This window comes from Drosophila grimshawi, unplaced genomic scaffold, assembly GCF_018153295.1.
Source record: "Drosophila grimshawi isolate 15287-2541.00 unplaced genomic scaffold, ASM1815329v1 contig_1367, whole genome shotgun sequence".
Taxonomy (NCBI): Eukaryota; Metazoa; Arthropoda; class Insecta; order Diptera; family Drosophilidae; genus Drosophila; species Drosophila grimshawi.
The window spans coordinates 9,120,124-9,139,861 of NW_025062889.1; the positions used below are offsets into that span (position 1 = coordinate 9,120,124).

A 19,738-nucleotide genomic window follows, 5' to 3' on the forward strand; every position below is an offset into this window, starting at 1 on the left:
AGTACTAGTTAAAATTATATAAGTTATATGTAAAACAAAACAACGGGTTTTATGTATTTTAAATAAACTGTCACGAACACACATTAAACTATATGTATAATTATATACATATATTCACGTACAAATATACAATGTACATATACATTGGCAGAGACACCAAGCAGCACTCGCATCACACTGCGCGAAAAGCGATTCGTTCACTGTAATTCACACATTTTGCACGGTTTACATAAGTAAATTTTAATACAATTATGAAACTATGCTCTACATGCTCTATTATAATGTGTACTATTATTAAATATAAATTACATATATGGCAACCGAACACACAATTCTCGATGTTCGCTGCGGTTTGCTACCCAACAAACAATGGCCAAGGCATTGACGGATTTTCATTCAATCGAGCAGTTGCCGAAGTGTTTGCTTGGCACTGGTCTGATGCCAAACGTTAAAAACGTTGCCAGATTGCCAAATGGCAAAATGTGCATAATTTTGACAAACGCGCCACAGCAAGCAGTCTTATGATTATCGATATACGATGTGCCAAAACAAAACTTTCGTCGAGTTTTTATTTGTAATATGTGCTTAGAACGCCAACAGCAACGACTTACATATACATATATATAAATATATGTTTACCAAGCTGACTTTTATGCCTCCTACATTTTCAAAGCTCAATATACAAAACGATTAACATTGATAGCATTTGTGTAATTTCGTTAAAAAGTTGTTCCTTTATTCTAAGACACGATCTCCGACACTTGTCGACAACAGCAACAAGAACGAATTTCGGGGCGACGAATTTACAATTTAACAGGCTTTGGCTTGCCCTGCTGGCTGGCGACGCGCTCCTTGTAACGCTTCACTGCCTCCTCGCGGGACAAGTTGCCCTTACGAGCATAACGCTGGTTGATCAAGAATTTGACATCCATCTGTGGAACGACATAAATTTTTAGTTGTTTTCATTTTGGATTTATCTCAAAGTTAGACTTACGCCCAGGCAGGACTCGTGGCGTTTGCGCATTGGACGCTTGATGCCATTGCGATGCGCCTTCTTGTTCTGGTTATGATTTGTGTGATTCTTTGACTTGGCCATTGCGAATTATCAAACTGTTCTTGGAGCGGGCGGCAACACAACATGAAAACAGAAAATATTCATTAGAACACATAATTTATAGCCCATTTTATTCATTAATAATTGCAACAGTTGCCGATGCGTTATTATAATGCAATTTTTTGTAGATTTCTAATTGATATTTATTTTACTGGCGACCTACGTTTTTGACAGCTCAGCGGAAAAGAAGATGAAGAAGCAGCGTCACTATCGATAGTTGCCAACAAGTCGCACTGTCTTATCGATATGTCGACACTAAGCAGCTGATTGTTTTGTTCAAAAAGATGTGGCAACCCAATAACCATCACTGAATACTAAAAACCAATTCAATAATACGCAATTCTATTGCCGATTTCGAAAGTTCTTTAAAGTTAAATTCTTGTTTGTTGTATAATATATATAACATTAAATTTGCGTAAATTTGGTAAGTGAAGCAGCAGCATTAAAGGACATGTTTGTTTGAGCTTGCTATAGTATTTGAATGTGTGCGTGTGTGTGTGTTTGGAAGCGGGTAGCGGGTGAGAGGCGAAGAGGCAGCTATGAGTCATCATCTAAAACAAGTTATCACGAAAACAGCTTTGTTTTTTTTCTCCCTCTTTCTGTTTTTTTTTTCAGTAATCAGTCTGACGTCATAATTTGAAGGAAAAAAATGAAAATATCTGCTGCTTCCGCTGCTGCGCTCGCCAGCAACACAAACAGTAATAATTCCAACGCCGCAGCGATCATACCGAAAACGGAACCGGAACCAATCCCTGCTGAAGACTCAATGGAATTTCAGACACCCAACACCAGCATAAGTAGCAACTCAACGCCCAACATCAGCAAACGTCCCGCATTCCTGGACCTCAACAAGAAGAACAAACGTGCTGTGGCGCCTTTGCTAATCGATTCACCCGATGTGCCCGGCAAGACACTGAACACACCCGATCTGGAGAAAATCCTGCTGTCGAGCACAATGATGCAAACACCACAGCCGGGCACCGTTTTCCCCTCGAAAGTAGGCGCTATCACCTCCGAGCAGGAGGATTTTGGCAGGGGTTTTGAGGTGGCGCTGCAGAATCTGCACACCAGCAAAAATAGCCAAGCGCTGCTGGGCAGTAATGGCAACAATGCTGCTGCTGTTGTTGTTGCTGCTGCTGCTGCTGCAGCTGTTCCTGCGAGCAATCCGGCTGCAGTGGCAACCACCGCAATGACGGCCGTTAATAATGGCATCAGTGGCGGTTCCTTTACCTACACCAACGGTGGTCAGTTCTTACACATCATCATTAATTATTAATCTTATTGATGAGCTTCATTTTATATTTTACAGATGGTTATCCCGTCATCAAGGATGAGCCGAATAATGTGCTCAGTTCGCCAACGGTTAGTCCCATCGATATGGCCGATCAGGAGAAGATTAAACTGGAGCGCAAACGTCAACGGAATCGTGTTGCCGCCTCCAAGTGTCGCAAACGCAAACTGGAACGCATCTCAAAGCTTGAAGATCGTGTCAAGTCCCTCAAGGGCGAAAACAGTGATTTGGCCGGCATTGTAAAGGGACTCAAAGATCATGTGGCGCAGTTAAAGCAACAGGTCATAGAGCATGTGGAGGCCGGATGCAGTGTTCAGTCCATTACCAATGCCGCACTGATGGCGGGCAAATAACATAGGGAGCTCAGCGCTGAGGCGACTGTGCAGCGTTATATGTCCAGTTTAATATCGGACGACAATGACAATGACACAGATGCCGAGGAGGACGCAGAAGATCAGGACAACATCATTGAGGACACTATCGCAACGCCTGTCGATCCGGAAAATGGTGTTGTGCTGCTCTCAGCTGTGGCCATGGAGCAGGAGATATCCTTGGAGCTACTACTTAATGCATCATCAAACACATTCGATTTGGACGCGCTGCCAACAACTGGCAATCATGTCGTTATCGACACAATAGATCATTTAACCGACTGCAGTGAGTCCACGTGCTAATTATATATGTATATATATATATATATATATCATTAAGCATCGAGTGCCTTTATCATCAACACAAACAGCAAAACTTGAATTATTCTACCTAAACTAAAATTATACTCCCAACGTGCAATGATTTATTTGCACCTGATTGAATTGCTTTTGAAAAGTGCTTTTTTATTTAGTTCTAGATGTATATACACTATAAAGATTGTACCCCTATATATGTATTTTTAAGATCAAGTATTAATGTAAGCAAAATCAATTGCTGAAAAATACTTTTATGTTCTGTGGAGCAGTTTTGCAATTTCTCTATTTGAAGTTTTAATATTTACCTACTTCGATTTTTAGTAATTGTATTACCTAATAATAAATTTCATTTATATTGAAAAAAATAACACTCTTTCATCCAAATAACAAATGTATATTGTATGCTTTAATATTTAAAAACTACACATTTAATTGTAACGCATATTATTGTTTATTAAGAATAGAACAGAATTTTTGTATAATATAAATATACACTTAAAAGATTACATATATATATATCTGTAACCTACCCTAATTAAATTCTATTTGAATGTTTATTGTCACCATTTTGCCTTAGGCTATTTTATATTATTGTCATGTTATTTCGACTAAGGCACGCAATAGAGCACGACAAGCTCCCATCTCTAATTCAGATGCACAGTGGGTCGAGTCTATTTTTCTACCAACAAAAGATACAATTTACATAGATACAAAAAACTATATACCTTTTAAGAAAATATTTAAATTGCTTTTTTCAAAATGTACTCAAAGTTCAAAGCGATAAACTTGTTGGCATAACAAAAGCCACAAAATAATGGAAATAAAAAAAGTTTATTGCAAATGCGCCAACAAAGTAAATAAAAATGTGATGTGAAAAAAAACCAAACTAGATGCTGCTACTTTTTAAATATTCATGACATAATTAATTAATCACACCTTGAAAATTATTTTGGTAGTGGAAGTCCGTCGATTAGCAGACTCTTCTCATCGCCCAGCTGGCAGGGACCCTCGCCAATCTTGGTGTGAATTATGTATTTGAGCGTATTCCTGGCGTTGATGTGGTAAACAGAAGCGGAATTCTCCCCAAAACCATTCTTTACAGCCACTGCTGGCACTGGAATCCCTTTGAGATATTCGACACTCTGCTGGGCATCATTGGGAAATGCCAATTGAATGGCAGCCAAAAGATGGGGCACATGCTCATCGAGGACATAGAGGCAACCATTAGGACCCGCATCGAATGTGTATGCCACATGCAGGGAGCCCGCCTCCTCGTTGTACTCGTGCACGAAATTGACAATGGAGTGGGAGACATCATTCATGTAGACACACGGCGGAAAGGTGTCCAATGCGATTGCGTGCAACTGATTCGATTCCTTCATCGTGATTGTGGCAAATGCATTAAAATCACGCTTCTCAATGGCCACCTTCAGTTCCTTACTGCGTTGTGGCACCACCTGCGTGGCCCGATGCTGTATCAAGGCAGAGGTTTCAACGGCACGTTGCATGCCACTTGTGGAGCCAGTTTTTTTGCGTGCATCATTCACAACCAGAATCAACATGTGCATATTTGGCCAATGCGTGGCAGGCGACAGTTGCACAGCAATCGAGTCACTGCCATCAGCCGATGAACCACGTTGCCATTGCACAAACCCGCCGTATAAACTACGGCAGGCTGAACCCGAGCCCTGCCGTGCAATTGTCGTCAGCTGCTCGTCTAACGGCACATCGTACAGGCGTGCCAGTGTGTACACAAGGCACGCATAGCCAGCTGCACTGGAAGCGAGTCCAGCGGCTGTTGGAAAATTATTGTGCGATGCAATGTGAACTTTCCACGAGAGTGGAAACCTGTGTGCGCCGCCATGCGCCAGAGCGAGACGTTGTACGCCATCCAGGCAGCGCTGCAGGCGGGCATTCGCCTGGAAAGGCTGCTCGTCACCATTGAGCCACATGCGATTCTCCTTGAAGCTCTCCGAAGCGGCTACAGTTGTCTTGGCGCACATCTCGTTGGCGTCCAGCGTCATGCTGATGGAGTCATTGATGGGCAGTATGAGCTCCTCGTTGCGCTTGCCCCAGTATTTGACTAGGGCCATATTGACAGGCGCCACGCACGTTGCCGTAAACATATTTCTCGTTAGCAACAAACTAAACAATGATACATTCAAGTTTGAATATTACTTTCGCTAACTTTCACTGCAAATTGTGGCAGTCCGCCGATCGACCGATATACCGATAAGACGATCGACAGCGATATAAAGATTGTCACTTTCTAGTATTTTATTTGTTGGCATTTTTTGGTGCATTTGTGTGTAAACAATTGTCATTTGAGAATTTGTTCAATTATTAAAATCATATTAAACAAAAAATCTACATAAGAAAAATAATAAATAAAGAAAAATATGCCACTAACTGCAGAGAGCGCTGCCCAGCAAATTCAGGTGGGTAGTGGCTGCTAGTATTGTATAATTTCAAGTGCAATTGCAATTAAAAAATTAGAATGATATAAACAAATATTAATTTATTTTAGGATCGCTTAAAGGACATTCAGCAGCACATACACAAAGTGGACAATGAGCGCCGACGTGCGGAGAGCTCAATTGCCAGCCTGGTGCGTGCCCAGCAAAATCAGACAGCGAATTCCAAATTGAAAACGCTGCTCCAATCCAAGATTTTGGAGGCAACCCAAGAGGAAGCCACCATCCGAGCAGCCTTGGCCAAAATTCACGAGATCCGAAATATACGCAACGAACGACGTATACAGGTAAGTGTGTAAATGAAAAAATATATACATATATTGCAATTATAAACAAATATGCCATAATTTCTTTGCAGGCTCGCAATGCTGGCAACAAGGAAGCGATTCGTCGTGGAGCTCTCATGAAAATGGTTCAATTGTCTGCCCAAACATTACCCCTATTCGTTGGTAAGCCGGGCGAACGTGCGCCGGCATTGTGTGGCGCTATTCCTGCGGAGAGCAGCTATGTGGCCAAGGTGGGTGACAATGTGGCTGCGTTGGCCAAGGGCTCCGACGAGGAGGAGAACTGGATATTGGCCGAGGTGGTGCAATTTTTGCACAGGCAAAACAAATACGATGTCATCGACATCGATGAGGAGCAAAAAGATCGACATGTGCTGAGCAAGCGCAAAGTGATTCCATTGCCATTGATGCGCGCCAATCCCGAAACGGATGGACATGCGCTGTTTCCCAAGGATACAGTGGGTAAGGATGCTTACAATTGGAGTACATGTGGTTACATTGTTGTTACATTTCCAAATGTCTTCCGTTTTAGTCATGGCTCTGTATCCACAAACGACTTGCTTCTACAAGGCAATCGTGCATCGTCTGCCGCAGATGGCAACGGAGGAATACGAGGTGCTCTTCGAGGATTCATCGTATTTGAATGGCTATGCAGAACCGTTGCCAGTGGCCCAACGATATGTGATTGCCTACAAGCCCACCAAGAAGGGTGCGGGCAGTGGCAGTGGCAATCTCTCCTCGGCCTAAATTAATTAATAAACACGTTTATAACAGCTATATAGATATATAATTGTATACTTAATTTCTAAATGAAATCTTAGCTAAACTGTTCTCATTCCTCGTCATCATCCTCTTCCTCTTCATCATCCTCCTCCACGGGACACTCTGTTACCATGTCCGCCTCCTCCTCCTCCTCCTCAACGTGCAGTTGGAAGCCATCGTCCTTGGTCCAGGAGCATTTCATTGTCAAGCGAAACTTGGCCATTGGTTTACCCAGCAATTTGAGGATCCGCGCCTGTTCAGGTGTCAGAATTTTGCCCTCTTCACATACCGTATAATCACTGTAGATGGTCACCACACCCTTCTCCAGTTTCGTGGGCAGACCCAGCGAACGCAAATGCGGCTCCATCGAATGCGCAAATTCCTCCAGCGGGCCAGCTGGCAAAGTTACCGTTTCCGTTGCCGCAAAACCACTGCGTGCATATTCGACAGCCCAATAATTCTCGGCCCAGGCAAGCACATCTGCCTTGGACTTTTCTGTGAAGAGCAGACCCACCTGGCCACTCAGACGCTTCGATAGCTACAAAATGATTACCAATTATTATACATTTATATGAATATTTAGAAACATACTTTATGAATTCCTGTTTCAACTTCTTCGGCTTTTGTGCGTCCCAAGCCGATTTGCATGATGCGATTTTTGCCGAAAATGAAACGGGAATTTTGCTTCCATTCTTGGCGCAAATCCTTCAGCAGATTATTGCGCATATTTTGCACCTGGAACACAAAGATATTGGGATACTTCTCCACGCAGAAGCGAATGTCGTCAATGATGCGCTGCTTCCAAGCGAGACCCTTGCGATCCGTCTTCGTCAGCGAAACTATGAACGGTGAGGCAGGAAAATTAATAAATTAAACATAAAATACACATTAATACACACCTTTCTTATCACGTTTGGAGCGTGGCATTTTGCTTATTTATAACTTATACCCAACTCAAATCTTGACCAGATTTAAACAGCGGAATAAACACGTGCGACCGCTTTACGATGTGTATATTTATCGATATATCGATTCTTTTATGCGGCTGCCAACTCATTTAACGCCAAGCCGCAAGCCTGTTGACTGCATATTAAGTATTTTAATACTTTAGCCTGGTCACACTGCAACAATAGCCGACGAAAGGTGTTTTTACGTAGTAATTTTACATATATTGGGTTACAAATCATAATTAAATTACCCTAGTGAATTCAAAAAAAAAAACCAACAGCTGTGCTTTGTGCAAAAACGTTCGTTTGTTTCACATGTAATTTGTAAATTGCGCAGTGAGTAATTTGTGCCACAAATTATGGCACACTTGGAGCAGCGCCATATTGTCGGCGAGACAAAAAACCGCATTTTTCCTATTTATTGATTCTGAAACGCTAAGTGAATTAACTACCCCCATTCATGCAACACGTACAAAATGTGGATATACAAGTTGTGTAACATTCCTAGCAAATAAAGAGAATATCTAAACACATTCTGAACTAAATGTACAAATTTCAAGTAGGACGCTGATGACGTAATTCTACTGAATTCACCGAGTGAAACTCTGTGCGGAGCATTGCCAACAACAACAAAAATTTTTCTTTAATCAGTTAGAATTCAAAAAGTCAGACTGCTCCCAGCAGCGCTTGTCGGATATGATTTTTTGTTGTTTTTTTTTTTTTGTACTCTTGTGCAAAAACATTAGTCGTACTAAAGCAATAATTTTTCTGGGGCTTATCAAAAGCACATAATTGCTGATAAGCTGCCATCACAGCCAGTTGAAGTAGAAAAAAAATAAGTTTAATCAGTGTGCATGACGGGAGATAAGAGCTTTGAAGGTTCTCAAAACAGGTAGAATTTTGAGAGCTTAGTCCAAATCCTTTCAAGTGGTTATTGTTGAAAGAAATTCGCTATAATTATAAATTTTATAATGTTTGCAATGCTCAAATTGTCGCACACAATGCAAAGGCAAGGCAAGGCCGTCAAATAACAATTTGTAATATTGGAATTCTGAAAATTTAACATTTTACATACAATCCGAGTCCGAGTCTCATTCAAATTACTCAATTAAACGAGACAATTGCACACAATTGACAGCAACAAAGCTCCGCCCCAACATTTCTGTAGCATGCGTCACACTCATACATCTATAAAAATATAGCTTGTAAATGCCAACAACAACAAGAAATACCTGCATACAAGATTATTTTGCTTGCTTAATAATAATAATAATTTATAATAACCCAATGAACTCTTTTGTCAACAGGTCATTTGAAAACTTAACGAACCCAATTCACTTGTGACACACCTGGCAACTTTATTTTGCAGCCAGGTTGGCAACACTAACTGCTATTCACACACAATTTTTTTCAAACCTACTCTCCGGCTCTTTGTTCGCTCTCGCTCTCGTTCTCTGTCTCTCGCCTGTATCTTATGCTGTAGCGGCATGCGCTGCTGCCTGTCTGTGAGTGAGTGTGTGTCTGTATTTATGAATGTGAGAGGAACTACACACAGATACAGCGCTCGTCGCTTTTACTGTGTGTGCAACATTTGCCATCACTTTAGTCGTTCGCCGTTCGTTGGTAGTCGTCGTTGTCGTTTCGAGTGAATCGAATGTAAGGTAACCAGCCAATCTGCATTAGTAGTAATAATATGGGGCGAAATATATATATATATATATATATATATAAATATATGTGTGTGTACTTTTTTATCAATTATAAAACCTTAACTTAAGTGAATAAAACACGTGCATATTCTCTCGGTTAATTTATACATACATCATATTCTGGACTCATATCGACTGTAAAGCGAGACGAGAACATGTGCAAATGCCGCATACTGAAAAAAAAAATTTCTTCTACATGCTTCCATGGAACGATCGATAAAAATACTACGCAAAAAGAACTGTGAATTTGTGCAAAAAATACATATGCGTTCGCTCTGCATTGGTATTGGTACATTGTGTATCAGTGTGCATATACATATATATGTATAAAAATGTATATATGTATTATATATATATTTATATATGTGTGTATATATGAATATGTAGTAGTAGCGAGATTCGTCTGTAGCTTCGTATTTTCAGTGCTTTCGGTTGATTGTTGGCGGCCGTGGCAACAACTGACTGACTTGGCTAATGCGAAGAAGGCAGGCGAATTTCTGCTGCTCTGCTCTGCTCAAGTGTGTTCTGGCTTCTGACTGGTCGCTAGGCGTTTCAGTCGTCAATAGCTCAACTACACACACACACATATTTGTACGTGCTGATGAACGAATGTATGGATGTAAATATGTATGCAAGTCAGAATGTATTACGCATATGCACAAAAAAAGCTGCTTCATTTTTTTTCCCTTGATGTAAATGCAAATTGTTTTGCGATGAGTATTCAATTAAAAAAAAAATATATATATATGTATACATATATATTCTATATATACATTATGTACATAATGATGTATGGTGCAGTTTTACATTTTTTATTGGATTTGCTGTCGCAATTCACCATGCATATATGTGAATATGTGGAAATATATATGTATGTAATAATAATGTAAATGTGTGTGTGTATATCTGAAAAGATATGTGAACATTTTTTTACGTACGTTTAATGCATGTATGTGTGTCTGTGTGTTTAAGTTGTCGACACACGCGGTTACGTGTGCTTTTTATGCCGCACTGCTCTCACAGCCATCGCTGTTTGCTTCAGTGTAAGTGTATGTGTGTGTTCGTTCTCCTGTCGTTCGGTCTCTCTCTATCACTCCGGTGGGATTATTTTTATACTTTTTGTTGCGTGCTCTTCACCTCCCCCACCCTGCTCCTCCTCCCTCACACACTTGTTTCTTGGTGAGCTAATGTACACACATATATACAAACATTGCTACATCGATTGCTAAATGCAAGTAATTTTACTTATAGCCTTTTCAAATCCAAGAATTTACAATTGTTCATCAAATCTCGCTCTATGCATAAGGACATACTTATGTATGGATATATGTCTGTATGTGCGCCAGAATGGTGTTGAAAGCTCTCTTTTTGGTTGTCTATTTCTTAAAACTTTGTGTATTGGAATTTTCGTTCTTATCTGCATTTCTCTATAGCCGTATTTTTTCCCTCTACTGCGCATGTAGCCGCAGTCGAATCACCGTTGTCGCGACGACCTCATGGGGCCGGTGTGGTGAATTTAACATTTGCCGCCCGGTATGGTGTATTTCACACACACACATACTTATGCACTGGCAAAGCAGCGCTGTTTTGCACAGTAGTCAAAGTTGCCGTCATCGCAGAATTGAACAAACGGTTTCGAATTTTATTTTTGCCGTTATCCATCCACAATCTGTAATACACTGACCAAAGCCAATGCCGTCGTCTTTCTTAATTTACCTTTTTATAAGGCACACTTGCGCAAAAGTATGAGTGTTTGTGTGCATACATTTACATCAAAAATAGTCTGTGGTTGCCTCTTGCAGTTGTAGTCGTCGTCGTAGCTACTTCCTCATTGTAAGGCAAATCCACAAAAAATGACGCAGTCCATGACGCATACAGTTGACTTCATGGCTGCGAGTTGATTTTGTGGGTTCCACTCTATAAAGAGGAGGGAGTGGCTGGTCTGGCTGCTGCTGCTGCTGAATGCTATTTAAACACAAACCCACCCATACACCAAAATACATTTGTGTGTGTGTGTATGTCGATGAATTTAGAAATTAACAAAAATCATTCCAATGCCTCCAACACCGTTGCGGTCTACTTAGTTTAAGTTATTTTCTATTTTATTTTATTTTTTGTCAATAACTATACGAAAAGACGTCAATTGACCTAAAAACGAGCAGCGCCAAAAAAAAATACAAACCATCTATTCAAACATACAAAGCATGCTCTACATACGTACATACTTATATAGATCTATATCTATGTATATGTTTATATATATATATATATATATATATTTACCTGCACTTGTGTGCAGCCAAAGGTTCAATGTTTCTAGACTTTGACGGTCGGTTCAGATTAGATCGCGTATATATATATATATATATATATATATAAACATATATATATATATATATATATATATATAAACATATATATATATATATATATATATATATTATATCCAACAAGTGGGTGTGTGCAAATGTACAGTTTTTAACTGAATAATATAGGTTGTATATTCCATGGTTCAGATACAACTTAAAAGTCGTCTAGTATTACTTATCTTGTAAACACCTTAAAAATATTTCCAAAATTCCGAAAATTTCAACAGACTTCTTGTGAGCATGTTGAGATTTGTGCATTGGTGTCATTTGTGCATTTATCTTTGTCATTTGGTTGGATACATTCAAGTAATATGCTTCTGTCTAAATACATATATGTATCTGAATCTGTATCTGTATCTCTAGTGGTAGCTGTATAAATATATATGTACGTGCTTACTCAGATATACACACACACACATAAAAAAAAGCCACAGATTTCTCTCTTTATTTTATTTTCAATTTTTATTCATAGTTTATTTTTAACTTTTCTCTCTGTGTGCATGATGCTTTTTTTTTGTGTTTCTTTTATTTTCATTTCATTTGCTTGTCGTTGCCGCTGCTGGTTTTTTTTTTTTTTATTATTTTATTTTTGTATATTTTTCTTTTGTTTCTTTCCATTGATTTTGTATCAGTGTGTATCAACTTGAAGTTAGGCCCCACTAAACGAACCGAATTGTCAATTTGGCAGGCACGGCACGTGTGATGTGTGAATAGTGTTGGCAAACAATTTAAATCAGAAGAACAAATTTCACTAAGTAGGCAAGTTGGCACACCACCCCACACCCCACCACTGCTCCGCCGATCACTGCCATTTTGTACCTGTCAAAAGCACATTATGCTAAAAGCTGTCGCTCGTCGCCAGGTGCTTGAGCAAATATCCTCTTGAGTAACACGGACTGACAAACCTTCTCTTGGGTATAATAATAATTTTGCCATTATTATTATTATTATTATTACGTTAAGAGCCCAGCCCCCTTTAAGGAAGGATAATGGAAAATGCATCAATCAGCCGACGCCTCACTCGGCGCTTATTTATAAATAATAATCAATCAATATTTATGTAATGGCATCTATACACACTCAAACGTTTAAGGTCATCCATGTATGTGTGTGTGTGGCTGGCAACAGGTTACCCTTTTGCATTATAATATGCACGTGTATGTGTGAGTTGAGTGTGTATGTGTGTATCATATATGTTGTAATAAATACAAACGCGAAATGTATGTGTGGAATGTGACTCACAGCTGGCTGTTTAACTTAAACACGAAACGCAATTTATTGACAACTTAAGCAGTCAACAATATATATGAATTTTTTATTATGCGAGTCAACTTTTGATTTTTGTGCGCGCTCAAATCAAATGCAATGATTCATTCATTATTTGTTGTTTATTGTTGGAATGCTAATTGTAATTGTGAACTCAAAACGAAAATGTTAAACTTTGAATCATTTATTTTTTAAAACCAGATAATCGTAAATGTATATATATTGAATCATACTTTTATTACGTCTATGGGACCGCAGCATATCACAATATCATCGGGCGATGTGTGCAACGCGCAGCTGCTATTCTATTTGTTGCCACTGTGTTGCCAACGCCAGCAAGCTTTGCTCCTTTTGCACCAGCAACAGCCCAGCCTTTTGGGGCATGTTCTCTTTTTAGTCGAGTTTTGGGCCTGGTCGGAAGAGCAACTCAGCAGCGGTAGATATTTATTCGGGCTTTTTCCTCTTTGCGCAGCTGTTGTGAGTGTGCTTTTGCGTGTGTATTTGTGCGTAAGCCGCTATCCATATATACTATATAATATATAGAGTATATATATATATATATAGATAAATATATATATATATGTGATTGTATGTGTATGCGAATAAGTTGGCGGGAGAAATAAATGAATTAATCGTAGCTTGCAATTTAGTGTGTGGGTGATGCTTACGGCTTGCTCGTCAAATATTTGAACAGGTTGGCAATTATTAATATTGATTGATGTCTCGTGAGAATTTCAAACTAGAATTAGTAGCAAGTGCGATACGATGTTTATTATGTGTATTATTTTTAAATCTATTTGTATTTATCTTTTGTATCTTACAGATAACCAGTCACATATTGTGAGCGACGCTTTGAGCTGTGGATTCCTCCTTACTTTAATTAATTTCTCTGCTGTCTATCAACGGTAACAGTCGTGAACGTGGGCAAATTACACACACGAACACTGACACACACACCAGCCACACACACACACATACAAATTATTATTAGTTTGGTCAAGTAACTGAGAAAAACAACAAAAGCAAAATGTCGACAGTCGATAAGGAAGAACTGGTCCAGAAGGCAAAATTGGCCGAGCAATCAGAGCGGTAAGTTATAAGTGCACAGCATAAATAATTGAATTTAAATATTAATTTTGTGGTTTCCCTTTCGATTTTGTTTTTCCTGCTTGTATTCTTTAGCTACGATGACATGGCCCAGGCCATGAAATCAGTCACAGAGACGGGCGTCGAGCTGTCAAATGAGGAAAGAAATCTGCTCTCCGTTGCCTACAAAAATGTGGTTGGAGCGCGCAGGTAAATTCACCGCTCAACACTTGAAGATATATATTTATATAATATATATATATATATATATTTGTATATTTCAATTAAATATATATATTTGTATATTTCAATTAAATATAACAACAGGTCATCGTGGCGCGTCATTTCCTCCATCGAGCAGAAAACCGAAGCATCCGCCAGAAAACAACAGCTCGCCCGCGAGTACAGAGAGCGTGTGGAGAAGGAGCTTAGAGAAATTTGCTATGAAGTTCTGGTACGTATCTACATAGCAGCTGCTATAGCTATGCTCTCTCTCGCTCTTGCTCTCTTTTAGCGCTTTTTTTTTGCCCATGACCATGAACCTTGTTAGCTCCTCATAGTATATATAAATATATATATATGCTATATAAATGTATACATATATATACCCCACACCCATTCTCACCACACGGCAATAAGCAAATTATGATGAGGACAACTGACTCTAACAAAGCGCCCAACTGTGGCGGCTGTGCACTGCGCAAGTGCTCTGTGCCCGAGCATCCATCCTCCTTTTGCTTGTACCAATACCAATATATATATATATATAAGTCTATATTGTCGCGTCAGTTTCGTTAAGGGCTAGTCTGAAATTACAAACGCCGCATTATTACTATAAAAGGGCTTCGATGGCCCACTGTGCACCCTGGTTTCTTTGTGTGCATGCGTGTGTCTGTGTGTGTGTGTGTGGGCCAGCGACAAATTGTATTACAATCAATAAATCTATTTTTAAAAAGAAAATTTTCCAGACATGTTGCTGTTGCTGCTGCCACACTGCACATCCATTCTATAAGCTATATACACACACACACCCTCCACACACCTATATATTTTAGAACACGCACACGACGAAACAAGCAAGATATACTCTTTTTTTATTTATACACGCCAAAGATAAGATAGCCACAGCAATAGCAACCATCAAACCAACTTGCCTTGATTAATGTCAATTTAATTACAGTCTTTTTTTTTTGTCTGCACCTAACCATATTTTAAAACGTACGACAAGCTGTTGACCTATTGGGCGGAATAGGTTTTAATGTCAGTTTAAAAATAGGTGGAAAAGTCTATCGGTGACATGTGTATATTGTAAACAGTCCCCAATGAAGGGGGTGGTGGGTGTTTGGCTTCCTCTCTCTGGTTACAAAAAATCGATAATACTTTGAAGTGCTGTAGTCAACTGTAAAATTGGCATACATATAATGCATATACATACATAAATAGCTATTTATATTTGTAGCTGTATACAAAGTGGCATAAGCTGTAAGCCTTGCCTGACATAATATTGGATTATGGGCACCTTATTTGTGAGCATAGCAATTACGAATGTTTATTTATATGATGGGTGCTGTGCTCTGATTTACAGGCAATGTTGTAACATGCAAAGCTTGTCTTTAGATTATGTAAATGAAATGTTTTTTAATTTAACTTAATGTTCTTTTTTGTTCAACAGGGACTTCTGGACAAATATCTTATTCCAAAAGCCAGCAATCCAGAAAGCAAGGTTTTCTACTTGAAGATGAAGGGAGATTATTACAGGTATTTAGCTGAGGTCGCCACAGGAGACGCACGCAACAGTAAGTACCACATGCACCATCGACAGATGATGATGACATCGCCCAAATGTGCAAACTTATTATATGATAATACGAACGTAAAACAAACCCTAAACCAACCTATATTCTCTTGTGTGTTCATTAAAATAATGCAGCTGTTGTCGACGATTCCCAAACCGCTTACCAGGATGCATTTGACATTAGCAAGGGCAAAATGCAGCCAACACATCCCATTCGCTTGGGTCTTGCACTTAACTTCTCAGTCTTCTATTATGAGATTTTGAATTCTCCAGATAAGGCTTGCCAATTGGCTAAACAGGTTAATAATACAATACACACACAACAAACTCCAACGCCTTGTCAAAGTGTCTGGCAAGCAAGCAAAAAAAATGCAAATGCAAAGTGCAAAAAAAAAAAAAAAAAAAAACCGAAACCAATTTCAATTTAAATGTATTTAAACTCGTTCGTACATATAAGCAAAAATTGTTCATTTATATAGTACCATATATGAAAAAAAAACAAAACTAATTGTGTACTTTGCTTGTTTATTTTCTTTTTTGTTTCATTTAAATTAACGTTACCATACAATTAATCAGACGTCGTTGAGGACTCGAAAAAAGCTTATCAAGAGGCATTCGATATTGCAAAAACTAAAATGCAGCCAACACATCCAATCAGATTAGGTCTTGCACTCAACTTTTCCGTCTTCTATTACGAAATTATCAATTCACCAGCGAGGGCTTGTCATTTAGCTAAACAGGTTCAGTCTTTTTTTTTTGTTGTTTGTTGCTCTTGTTTTTTGTTTTCTTACACAATATTAAGTTATTAAATTATTTAACTATTTGTTGTTGTTTGATGTAACTAATATCCGTAACGCGTCTGCTTCTAAATTAACTCATAGTCTGAGAAAACATACACCACACACAAACACACACACATAAATATACAGATTAATATATATATGTGGAGAGCTTTGTAATTCGCATGTTCGAAGCGGCTTAGCCTGGCTTATGTGTTCGCTGCTCTTTTGTGTGCTGTGCCTGTGTCCAATAACCACAATATCCACATGAATCTTGCTGGTGAAGTTTAATGATTATTGTAAGAGAAAGTGCATTAACCGTTAGGTGATCTACATTAGTTTTTTTAGTTTATTTTTAGTTTTTGCTAGATAAATATGTTTATGATTTTGCTTAGTTTTGCTAAATGAAACAAAAAAAAAAATTAAAAAAAGAACAGTATTTATTTACAATCCACAAATACTAAAACAATTTTAAAGTCTCTATTCCACTCTAATTGAAAATGAATTGCTTCCGTTTTGGCACTTGAACAATAAATAAATTGAATTTGCATTTACCTCTTGCCGGCATTTTGCATTGTTATATAAATATATATATCCTATTGCTAATTAATTGTAATACTAAATGCTATTTATTTTATGTGTACGATACAAATATGAAATATAGGCGTTCGATGATGCGATAGCCGAGCTGGACACACTGAATGAGGACTCATACAAAGACTCAACACTCATCATGCAATTGTTGAGGGATAACCTGACTCTTTGGACCTCCGATACCCAGGGTGATGGCGATGAGCCACAGGAGGGCGGTGACAACTAACCAAACAACTAAAATGTTTCCTTTTTGACTATGCAAATATTATTCAGTAATACAAAAACCAACAAACAAACAAACAAAACAAAACATAAGCAAGATATATAAAAACAAACAAACAAACAAATCTTTGAAGTCGAAAGCAGCAGAGAGCAGTAATGTAATAATAAAAGCAACATCAAAACCAACATCAGCATCGACACAAAACACAAATCCAAACAAAAACAGAAACCAACACAAACAACAACAGCAGAAGAATACTTGATTCAGCTTCTTGTGGCTGTGTGATGATAGTTTTGTGTGAGTGAGTTGAGGCTAAGATGGGCAGGAGAAACTATTGTCATGCATACAACTGAGAAGGAAGAAGGAAGAACCAAATCTGGTTTATAGACAGTTTAATACGTATACGCATTACGTATACGTGTATTGCAATTGAGGGTCACATACAAGAATTGTTCCAATTGTTTGAAATGAATACATGCATGTATTCGCAGCAACTATTGTGAAATTGAGAGAACAAATGCCGATTAAAGTCTAAAATGAGAATGATAAGAAAACCAAACGTCTTAATTTGCTTCACATGCCGTTCAATTTGTCATTGTTTACAAAATAGTATGCTCTTGCAACAATTTGCATATACAAGATCAAATCTAAAAACAAAACACTAAACGAAAACTACTTTATCAGCCTATCGAGAATACGATGAATATGTGTGTGTGTGGCGGCAAAGATGTGAATTTTGTTTTGTGTAGTTATTTACTATTCCGCTATTTCGGCCAACAGCGTACACTATACATATGCCTAAAAGTAATATTATTTATTATAATTATGTTTTAATAAATAATTACATTTTGTTTTATATTAACATACAAGCAAACTACAACAACAACAGAACACAAGACACAGTCAACAAAAAACTATAATGTCTTTTATTTTTGTTTAATGCGCTGCGTCGCTTTCCTTAAAAAAAAAAACAAACAATAATAATAATAAACAAAGGCTAATTGGTTTACACAACATATGTAATTACAAATAATGCCCATATATATATTTTTCGTCGTCAAAGAAGAACAACCCCTGCATAACTGCAGAGCTCAAGCGAACCAAAAGAAACAAATTATGTATTATTTGTAATTCTTTTTTTCTAAAATACAACAAATAAAAAAAAACCAAACATAAACCCAAACTTTTATTTTTACTTTATCATATTCTTGCTTTTGTTTAATTTGACCAGTTTTAGTTTTTATCAGTTTGAAGCGGAATAAATTAAGAGCTACATAAATGAAAATTCACTAGTAGAAAACAAAAAACACATGTGAAATGTTTCAGGCGAGAAGAAAATAACTTGCGAATAGTATATCAAGGCATGAGTTCTATTGTGCCTGTTTGACAATTGTTTTATTCAATATACTCAAGTATCCTTGTATGTGTATATGTAAATTACCTATATTGGGTGAATATCGAAGGGAAGAAAATACAACTTAATAACAGGTCAGTTTGGCAGCTGGATCATGTATATGAATAATTCGTATGATCTATGCGATAACTATTTATAACGTACTTATATAAAAATACTTACTATATATGCAATTATGCAGAAGCAACAGCAATAACAGTATCAATGTGCAATTGTTATATACTTAAATGTCTCAGTGTTTTATTTTTATTATTATGATCTATGTGTTTTCGATGTAAACCCTCAACAACCAAAAAAAAAGAAAAGAAATGAAATGAAAACAAAAGGAAAAACCAACCCAAAATCGGTGTGTGAAGCAAGTGAATACATTAGAAAATCGAATTTTATTTTTTGATCGATGCCGATTGTTGGCATTGGCTTTAAAATGCTAAGTACTAACTTAACTCGTCTAATTCAACATCTTGCTTTATTGTTGATAAATATGTATTTACGTGCATATTTAGTTTTGTTTATGAAGGCGTTTCCTTGCAAAACTTCATCAACACAGGCAGTAACAAAAAAATAAATAAAATAAAATAAAAATAACAAACAGGAAATGAAATAACTAATCAAAAATACAAATACTTATATTGAAAGCAAAGTATAATTATTTTCAATTCAGTGAAGGCGACAACAAAAAGCCCGGTAATATTTACACACATATATATATAATATTATTGTCCAGGAAATGATAAATATTATACAAAAATGTATAAGCATTTGCATATATATATATAAATATTTATATATATGTGTGTATATATATATAAGAACAGTAACTGTATATTTTCGCAATTGAATTTACGCTTACAATATACATAAATAAATGTGAGGCATTTGAACGGTTTTTGTCGCAACGCTAAACAAGTCGAATAACCAAAAACATATAAATAAAACTGCAAT

At 37.6% G+C, this 19,738-nt stretch overlaps 6 protein-coding genes across 16 annotated transcripts; 3 read left to right on the forward strand and 3 right to left on the reverse strand.

Annotated features, from left to right (window-relative positions):
• Window positions 1-714: 714 nt before the first annotated feature.
• LOC6561162 (60S ribosomal protein L29) lies at window positions 715-1,296 on the reverse strand. The gene is made up of 3 exons (XM_001986198.3): window positions 1,278-1,296; window positions 995-1,110; window positions 715-932 (listed from the first exon to the last, which is right to left on the reverse strand). The coding sequence occupies exons 2-3, from the start codon at window positions 1,094-1,096 to the stop codon at window positions 804-806; spliced, it is 231 nt and encodes a 76-aa protein (XP_001986234.1). The 5' UTR covers window positions 1,097-1,110; window positions 1,278-1,296; the 3' UTR covers window positions 715-803.
• A 100-nt stretch (window positions 1,297-1,396) lies between these two features.
• LOC6560997 (transcription factor AP-1) lies at window positions 1,397-2,758 on the forward strand. Of its 2 annotated transcripts, none has more exons than XM_001986199.3 (3): window positions 1,397-1,538; window positions 1,730-2,358; window positions 2,424-2,758. In XM_001986199.3, exons 2-3 carry the CDS (start codon window positions 1,764-1,766, stop codon window positions 2,756-2,758), a joined length of 930 nt encoding a protein of 309 aa, XP_001986235.1. In that variant the 5' UTR covers window positions 1,397-1,538; window positions 1,730-1,763. The 2 variants fall into 2 exon arrangements, with proteins under 2 accessions (XP_001986235.1, XP_043072277.1); XM_043216342.1 differs by having other exon boundaries at window positions 1,408-1,538; window positions 1,691-2,358.
• Window positions 2,759-3,937: 1,179 nt separating this feature from the next.
• Window positions 3,938-5,293, reverse strand: LOC6561207 (diphosphomevalonate decarboxylase). The gene has a single exon (XM_001986201.3). The coding sequence runs from the start codon at window positions 5,218-5,220 to the stop codon at window positions 4,039-4,041; it is 1,182 nt and encodes a 393-aa protein (XP_001986237.1). The 5' UTR covers window positions 5,221-5,293; the 3' UTR covers window positions 3,938-4,038.
• A 100-nt stretch (window positions 5,294-5,393) lies between these two features.
• Window positions 5,394-6,672, forward strand: LOC6561208 (SAGA-associated factor 29). Its single transcript, XM_001986202.2, has 4 exons — window positions 5,394-5,532; window positions 5,622-5,855; window positions 5,927-6,314; window positions 6,385-6,672. The coding sequence occupies exons 1-4, from the start codon at window positions 5,494-5,496 to the stop codon at window positions 6,597-6,599; spliced, it is 876 nt and encodes a 291-aa protein (XP_001986238.1). The 5' UTR covers window positions 5,394-5,493; the 3' UTR covers window positions 6,600-6,672.
• On the reverse strand, window positions 6,617-7,692 carry LOC6561005 (mRNA turnover protein 4 homolog). The gene is made up of 3 exons (XM_001986203.2): window positions 7,514-7,692; window positions 7,206-7,453; window positions 6,617-7,152 (listed from the first exon to the last, which is right to left on the reverse strand). The coding sequence occupies exons 1-3, from the start codon at window positions 7,539-7,541 to the stop codon at window positions 6,685-6,687; spliced, it is 744 nt and encodes a 247-aa protein (XP_001986239.1). The 5' UTR covers window positions 7,542-7,692; the 3' UTR covers window positions 6,617-6,684.
• Window positions 7,693-7,723: 31 nt separating this feature from the next.
• Window positions 7,724-18,396, forward strand: LOC6561006 (14-3-3 protein zeta). Of its 10 annotated transcripts, none has more exons than XM_032735072.2 (7): window positions 7,724-7,757; window positions 13,729-13,994; window positions 14,088-14,201; window positions 14,319-14,445; window positions 15,664-15,787; window positions 15,922-16,085; window positions 17,230-18,396. In XM_032735072.2, the coding sequence occupies exons 2-7, from the start codon at window positions 13,933-13,935 to the stop codon at window positions 17,383-17,385; spliced, it is 747 nt and encodes a 248-aa protein (XP_032590963.1). In that variant the 5' UTR covers window positions 7,724-7,757; window positions 13,729-13,932; the 3' UTR covers window positions 17,386-18,396. The 10 variants fall into 10 exon arrangements, with proteins under 10 accessions (XP_032590963.1, XP_032590960.1, XP_043072279.1 ...); XM_032735069.2 differs by having other exon boundaries at window positions 7,738-7,897; XM_043216344.1 differs by lacking the exon at window positions 15,922-16,085 and adding an exon at window positions 16,363-16,526 and having other exon boundaries at window positions 7,738-7,757.
• Window positions 18,397-19,738: the final 1,342 nt, after the last annotated feature.